Genomic DNA, 8,611 nt, shown 5'->3' with positions numbered 1-8,611 from the left:
GACAAACCCAAACAATAGCTGCGAGCCAAATAGCAAAAAGCTTTCCCTCATATCCTTCCAATCAATACCGCAGTGACAAGCACCCACTAGCACTCAGGGACAATCATAAACAAGGGGACAGCATACCACAAGTCCAACCAGGAACAAGCACCCCGTCAGCATGAGCACCCCATGGGGTGTCTGTCTCTCTCCCTTCCCTCCCTCCCTGTGTCCGATTACATCATTCCCTCTGTGCATACATGTCCCCTCACTTCCATGTCTCGGTCTGTTCTCTGCTTCTAAATAGAGTTATACTGTGAGGGGAAAATATGTCCTGATGTGTGAGACACAGTCCATGTGCATTTATGTGGTGCAAAGCTGGCAGGTACAGGAAGGTTTAAATGCCGACACCATTGGAGGACAAGGTGCAGCAGTTCCCTCTTTTAACTTGCTGTTGTTTCTGTTGCAAAGCTCTGCGTCTGGAAAAGTCCCGGGCTTCCTACAATGAGGTGCAAGGCCAAGCAGAATGTTTCAGAGCCTTTCAGTTATTTATTGCCGATATATGCAAGACCCTAAACGTGGGAGAGGTGAACACAACACTGCTTTGGCCATTAGTAACGCCTGCTCTGTCTGTGAAGAAGTCCATGAAAATGTAATTTGTGTCAAGTTAAAAGCTCGGACCCATTAATGATATCTGATATGTAATAAGCCAAGTAATTATTTAATCATTTCACACTATGTCACTTGTTGGTAACATTTCACGTGACGAGTGGTGACACACAAATCGTGGCTGGATATATTGCATTCAGTCTACCTTTGGACAGCTGTCTGAACAATATGGAGCGCGCCACCAACAGAGTTGCTCAAAACCCAAGACCCAAGACCCTACCTTGTGTACGCAAGACATCGTGGTCACAAGTTCGATTCCACCCCTGGCTAATTGTACTTGATTCCATTGTAAGTTGCTTGGGATAAAAGCGTCTGCTAAATGACATGTAACAAGAAAGTTGAAAATCAATTGGTAAGAGATGTCCTCTCTTTTTGAACTTTTAAATAGTCTCATTTTGTTTTGTTTTGCTTTTTGGGCCATGAGCAGTCGCTGTGTGGCTCTCGTGGTTGCGTACATGTCTGTAAATGTGCATGTCTGCAGGTGAGAGTCATGTCAGTATTGCTATACCTTATTATAGGGACCTCTGGGAACTGTAATTATAGGACAGCATGGTCACTGTGCACCTCTGTGTGTGAGTATGTGATAGCTGCTAAGGTCAAGGGATTTCAGACATGTCTTGTTAAATTAGGCTGCAGTAGCTGAGTGCTGTGACTGAGTTAGGGACTCAGCTGTCTGAGTGGAACCTGGGTCTGTCTTGGTGATGAGCTACGGACGAACATGAAGCATATCACTACTCCTGTCCTTTGGGAGATATGTGATAGCGCATTTTTACTGTGCATGCTGTTTTTCGACAGCTCTGACAGCTCTGACAGTTTCACGGGAATTAAAACACATGCAGTGCATAAACACATAAAGGGCATTTTCTCATCTCATCTTTCATCTTTGACTGCTCACACCCAAATGCCATCAATCATACTGGTTGTTTACTCCATGTACATTATGCACACTATGCATGTGCAAAAGACAAACAAAAAAACAACAAAAAACATGTACAACAATGCAACCACAAAAGAGCTTGGTCTTGATTACAGCCGCAGTAAAATGGGGTGTCTTTTCACAACCTATTGAGTCTTATGTGTAAATTGCCTCATAACAGTTTTGTCGGTAGTGGTTCTGTGTCTTGCTAAAGGACACTTTGGACATGGCTGTTGATGTATATGTCTGAACAAACAAAATGTTGAAGCAATTACTTTTTTTTAGTTATGGAAGTATCTTTACATCTGCGGGGCACAGTGACTTCAGTGTATCTACACAATACTTCCCATTAGCAACAACATCCCATATCTCTTTTGTAGCTACTGTACGTGAAGTAATGCACAAATCAATATTTTTGTGATTCTTCGGCATGTGCATTGTATGTATTGTTTTAACTCGTGACCAAAAACTGAGTGTTTGGGCTACTAGGCAGCTTTTAAACTGCCTGAATGCTACACAATTCAACAGATAAGCTGTAGTTAATGGAAGTCCTAGTTTGTGTGTTAAAAATGCAAGTACTTTTAAAAAGTCCAGGGAAAAGTCTTGCCTTGCATCTGACTCTCCCAGTGACTCACACACTTTTTTTCTCACCAACACTCACACATTAACAGTTGCACAGTCAGGAAGAAAAACAACACATGCTTTCCACATGCACTAGTGGCATGAGCTTGGAAGACAAAGTGAGCATGTTTGGACATGGTTGAGGACTCTGCACAAAGCCAGTTGCTCACATGTGGTTACTTCTCAGTATTAAGTTGGAGGGCATCTTTGCTGAAGCCCTCTCGCCCTGCTTTAAAAAACAGTATGATTACACTCAAGTTGTATAAAATAAGGATTGATGGGCCAAGAGGAGGTGAACACAGGAAAAGTCTTTTTGGTTACCAAACATCTCTTTGCCATCTCGCATAAGATTTAGAAAAGTATACAGAGGATAAACAAGTACAATCTAATAGATACATTTAAGGATCAACAATATGTGATCCTAAATGAAATGGGACAAGAGTTGGCCCGTCTCGAAGCTCGTTTATCTAAAAATTTAGATATGTTTTTTTTGAAACACACAAAGCCTTTATACATGCAGGTATTAGTGCATAAGTTCCTGCAGAAAAAGAGTACTGTTGTGTTGTCCATTAAATTATCTTCCTAAACATCACCAGAAGAATTTGGCATAACTATCGAAATAAAGAAAATTACTGTTCTTTAAATGGAGAACATCTGTCACACCCTCCAAGTCCCTTGTTTAACTTATTTAGATATATCTCTATCTATATACAGTATGTAGAAATAAAAAAGAGGAAAAAGAAAACAAACATAGACTGCTCTAGAGCTCCATGTTACCCGGTAAATTATCTTTTAAATCACAGTAAAGTTAAGATTTTGTTAAAATGAGGGGTGGAACACAGTGAATACACAAGACACAAAGAAAAGCTCACACATGGAAATAGTTTGTGTGTTTCATTTTGGAGGAGCACAGAAGGGTGTGATCAATCCTCACAAATTGGAAGGGAGTTTAGAGCGAACAGTTTGAGGTTCTAGATCTAATGAGTAAGCAGCAGAGCCCCTTCGTGGAGGCAAAGCTGGGGAGGCCCCAGGTGCCTGAGTCTGGATCGGAGGAGTCATGTGGCCTGGCACTGAGCTACAAGGTTTGGGCACAAGAGTAGGTGAGGAAAAGGGTGAGGGGTAATATCCAGTCTCCACAGAGGGGTGAGGAGTTTGGTGTCCTAAGGCTTGAGCCACCTCCTGGGGTAGAGATGGATGTGAGCTGGATAAAAGCTTTAGGTCATCTGAAAAGCGACCCAGTGGGGAATCTCTCCCAGTCGTGTGTGGCTGACTAGGAAGGTGTGAAGAGAGAGAGGACTGAGGCATGAGCAGAGAACTGTGGGATCCTGTGGTACTGGAGGGTTCACTGTAGTGGAAAGTCCTGCCTGCAACGGGGCTTTGAACTGTAGGGCTGGGAGCCACTGGGGTAAGGCAAGGGGAGGCATTTGCTGAACCATACTGGGCCAGTGAGGCCAGAGCAGACCTATCCAGTGATATCTGGTGAGGCAGGAAGCCAGCCTGGAGGCCAGAAAGACTCAAATGGCTGAGCGAAGACGGGGAGCCCTCGGGAGGCTGCTGGCTGTGCTGACTTTTACTTGATGATGGTGAGCCTTGTGGAGGGGAATGAAGGAGGTTTAAGCCACTGGTAGTCCTGCCTCCTCCAGCAAACTGCTGCAGAGGAGCCACCTGAGGAGGCTTAGGTAGTGGCTGGCTTTGGAAAAGTTGCCCAGGGATAGAGCTGGACGAGCAAGTAGATATAGGACTCTGACAACGGGAGGAACTAATAAATCCACTTGTAATCCCACCAGAAGCCCCACCTACAGCACAAGATGCAGACCCTCCTACATTGCTTCCTATTGCTCCCCCTGCTGCTCTGCCAATATGTCCTCCCATCAAACCTCCTCCTTGCCCACTCAAACCTCCTCCTATATGGCTAGTTGTTGATCCACCAAAAGCACTACCAATTGACACACTAGGATTGCTCACCACTCCAACTGATCCACCTGAAAGCCTCCCCAATGTTCCTCCCGTGTTTGCCAAAACAAGTGATTCTCCAGTGGCCCCTGCTACTGAGTCCCTCCTTCCAATTGGTCCCCTGGAAACCCCTCCCATTGATCTTCTGGCAGCATCTCCCTTTGGACCATATGTAATACCCCCCATTGATCCACCTGATGTGCCACCTGGTAACCGCCCATAAGGAGCACCCAATGATGCTTCAAATATCCCTCCCATTGATTCCCCTGAGATCCCTCCTACTGATCCACCAGTAGCTCCTGCAAAATTGAAATGCCTATCTTGAGTCAATTCTGTTGTTCCACTTAAAACGTCCTCACCAACCCAAGATGTGTCTTCTACAGAGGCTTCCTCCACTGAACCTCCAACCACTCCACCTATAGACCACCCTGTGGCACCACCACAGGCTCCAACTGTCCCACCACTTATTCCTGACCCTGTGCTTCCACCTGTAGATCCTTGGCGGAAGAGGTTGGAGAGAGGAGGTGTGTTGGAGCGAAAAGGCTGTTGATGCTGTGGTTGTGGATGCAGCTGTGCCATACTAGATGAGGGTGAGCCAGAGGATGAGTATGGTCCAAAGGGGAAGGCAGACACCCCTCCACTACTGGACCCAGACCCAACTCCACTAGGTCCTTGTTGTCCTCCACTACCTGAAACCTGTTGGCTAGAGCCAGTTTCACCTGAAAGTGATGTCATGTGATGGGCCCGGAAAGAGGCCAGCAATGACATGTCCACCCCAGTGTTCAGTTTTGAGGGTGTGCTAGAGGGAGATTCCCCGGCAGAGCCAGGTGCTGTGGATGAAGGAACAAATGTCTGAAACTTCTTTAACCGACTTGGAGGGTCCTTCAAGGACCCCAGAACAGAAACTGGGGGCCTAAAGAGTGTTGGTGGGAATTGGGGATGGTGTGTCAGTGCAATGGCTACTGAAGTGGTGGTGGCTGCTGCTTGAAGAGGTGCCTGGATGAGCGGGGCCCAGATGACTGGGGTAGGCGAGGGAGGTGAGTGTGGTGGGGCGTTCTGCATGAGGTGGGCACAGTGGGCCATGTCCCGATCATGCTGCACAATCTGCTGGATGATCTCATTCTCCTGGTAGTTGAGTACACCAGAGCTGAGGTCGTGCTGTACCTTATGCTGCAGGATGGAGTTTTTCTTGCCTTAAAAAGTACATGCACACACAGAAAAAGAAAGAGACACATTAAGTAACATATAAGATAAAACGTGAGTTTACATCTCATTTCAATAACATTTTAGTATATGCCAATAAGCACCCTAATTTGCTGTAACCCTTTCCAATACAGCACCCTAACACAGAAGGTGTTATCAAGGGAGAAAATGAAGAAGTAAATGCATGTATAAAAATCACAAATAAATAAAAATAGATTTCAGAAAGAGACAGAGGAATGGAACAGAGTGGTTAAGACATTGGGCATTGAAGAGCACAGAAGAATAAGTGAAACAACAAAAGAGATTGGGGATACAGCAACTACCTCAAGACAGATGTTCAGGATGCACAGCAGCCTAAGGTGTAGGCAATGTTTATTTAACTAGCTCTTACTGTGATTCCCTAAGGAAAAAGAGACAAAATATAAAGCAAACATTGTACCACAAAGTGCAGGTTAAGCTGGGAGTAGTAGCTATGCTGAGAGAATGTATAAAGACTGCCAATATCTATTGATGTCACACATTCTATGCCATTATTAGTCAATATCATCTAATGGCATCAAAAGGGAAATACTTAGAAGAATAAGAGCTTAACCTAAATCATGTTGCTTTGACAAATATAAAAGGAAGAAATTTGAGATGTACAATCAGGATAGAATTCGATTTTAAGAAACACTTGCTCCTAATTTTAGTACACCTTTCTGGACTTAAGAAATAGCTATGTGAAAACAAACTCCCCACGTGCTGCACACAAGGTCAAAGAGACAAGTCGGAGTAACGTCACTATGACAGGCATCCTGACCACTGATCTAACCTTCCAGAGAAATGTGTGCGATTCTGACCACAAAGTCCATTAGTCAATGTTGAATGGTCACACAAACGCTGAAGGAGGTTAATTCACATGACTGACATTTTCAATTTGGTGCTAACAAAAGGCAGTGAAACACGAACATATTGTGGATGCAATTAGGCCCAGATCAATCTGTCCATTTTCTGTTATGACTGGTGACCGAGTATTAGAGTCCTTGTATCTACTGTACATCTAGCTTGACCCGGCCGGCACCACCTGACCTGTTATCACCCACACACCTTAAGCTAGATTTCCCACTCCATCAAGGCGGTAATTAATTTCAGTGCTGTGTAACTGACTTTACAAAAGAGAGGACAATCTACATGAGCATCTAGCCCAACAGAAAGGACATACACAGGAGACCATCTCACAGAAACATCCCTATCAGCCCACCACATCTTTTCAAAGCAGCCATTTTCTACAAAGAGACTCCCTAAAGCAATTTCTCTATCTTCCATTCTAAACATAGCTAAGGATAAAACAGAGCGTGCAGTGATAGCCGAGTGATGTTACAGGCTTGCCTTTGATTGTGAATTTTTCATCTGGCCAGGGTGAGTCTGGGAAAGAGTGAAGGATGTGGAGAGAATGTAAATTTTATGTGTTAGAGAAGTCACGCAGGGACATAAAACTCATAGCTCCATCTACCTATTTTTGAAAATGACTCGACGTCATTGTATCAGTGTCAACTCTTTTACAGCCCTCAGATTTTCAGAAAAGAAGTGTCATGTATGCACACGATACATTAAGAGCAATTATTGAAATTGTTTTGAGGGATTTACGTTCTTTCTCCCTTTAGGGGTCACCACAGAAAATCGCCTGCCACCTCTTCTGTTACACCAAGTGTCCTCATTCCCAATATCCATGAACCCTCTCGTCTACTTTTCCTCCTGCCCAGCAGCTCCATCTTCAGCATCCTTTGTCCAATACATTCACTATTCCTCCGCTGCACGTGGCCAAACCATCTCAACCTTGCCTCTATTTAATTTTATTTCCAAACCGTGTAACCTGAGCTGTTGGTTAAATATGCTAATTTCTAATCCTGTCCATCCTGGTCACTCCCAATGAAAATCTCAACATCTGAATTCAGTGTCAGTTGCTATTGGCACAGATCTATCTCTTCCCATGGACATGTGCTGACTGGGTGAAATTTGAAGCTTTCAAAGCTTTATACGTTTTGGCTTTCACTGTAGCCAAAATACCAGCTTGATCTCCTGGAAAAATGTTTGCTATTTTGCAAACTACGGGAAATGTTACATTTGTTTATAGAAGAAATGCTTTTGAATTTGACATTTTGCCAAATTCTGATGTGAAAGTGATGTAATTGTCACATATTTTATGATTTTACTTTTTGATCAAAAATGTGAGATGCTCACATGCATCGACCATCGATCACAATGGCAACAGATAAACAGATAAATAGGGATTTAATCACGAATACTTTTTTAGAGATAATGATCTTACCAATACGGTCCAGTCTGTCTAGTGCAACAGTTTCAAAGGCCCTTCTCATCATGGGATACTCTTCAAGCACCTCATTGAAGTTGTCGACAGACAGCGAGTAGAGTCGACAGTATGTTTCTGCTCGGACACTGGCTGTCCTTCTGCCTCGGGTCAGCAAACATATCTCTGAAATATGACAGAAAGTGCTGTGGTTAGATCCTGTGGCTCACCTGTATTTCAACAATGCTTTGCATGTGTGAATTTATACCAGGGCATATGATAGATGTCTCGGTTACATGCAACCTATCGTTCTACCATCATATAATATGTACAGACAGTAACAATCACAGAAATGCAGGGAGACACTGTCCCAGAGGAATAACCATAACAACCACAAAAGAAATTCTTAAATGTTAATTTACAGAATTTAATGGTGAATATTTGCAGTGCCATTATGTCAGGAAACACCCAATATAAAGGGAAAATGGGAATTAAATATGAATGTTATAATTAAGGACAAAACATGGGAGGATACTTGTGAGGTGGACATAAAATAACTACTGGAACAACATGGAAAGAATTCAACTGATGCGTGAAGATGACACATTTTAAATCCACCTTTATACATTTTATACACAAACATTTTATAAGATTAAAAGAAACATATTTCGGGCCCCGACATACCTCCTGTACCTACTATATAAAAATATGGCTTTTTTCCATATATATATATACAGTATATATATATATATATATATATATATATATATATACATATATACATACATATACTTTGTACTTTTGTAAATCATACCAAGACCAAGAATTTACCCACAGTGTTACCCATGCGATTTGCCTTTGAAATTGAAATAAACTTTATATGCATATCTTTATTGTCCTCAGCAAATCACAATAAAAAAAAATGCTAGGCAAAGTTTGCCATCTCCAGTTCATTTTACATGTAAAACTGTAACTTCTCTGTA

The 8,611-nt window shown here is 42.8% G+C and overlaps 1 protein-coding gene across 2 annotated transcripts in view; it reads right to left on the bottom strand.

Moving 5' to 3' along the window:
• Positions 1-379: 379 nt before the first annotated feature.
• The window catches only part of hcn4 (hyperpolarization activated cyclic nucleotide-gated potassium channel 4), a 60,836-nt gene continuing 52,604 nt past the window's right edge, over positions 380-8,611 (bottom strand). For both annotated transcript variants that reach the window (XM_058628643.1, XM_058628642.1), the window contains exons 7-8: positions 7,650-7,814; positions 380-5,331 (exon numbers count right to left, since the gene is read on the bottom strand). In XM_058628643.1, the coding sequence (XP_058484626.1) occupies positions 3,116-5,331; positions 7,650-7,814 (2,381 nt within the window). In that variant the 3' untranslated portion in view covers positions 380-3,115. The remainder of the gene's footprint in view (positions 5,332-7,649; positions 7,815-8,611) is intronic.

The sequence above is a fragment of the Solea solea genome, chromosome 5 (assembly GCF_958295425.1).
Source record: "Solea solea chromosome 5, fSolSol10.1, whole genome shotgun sequence".
Taxonomy (NCBI): Eukaryota; Metazoa; Chordata; class Actinopteri; order Pleuronectiformes; family Soleidae; genus Solea; species Solea solea.
The sequence above is the reverse complement of the archived record's forward strand: the minus strand, read 5'-3'. Positions and strand labels throughout refer to the sequence as shown.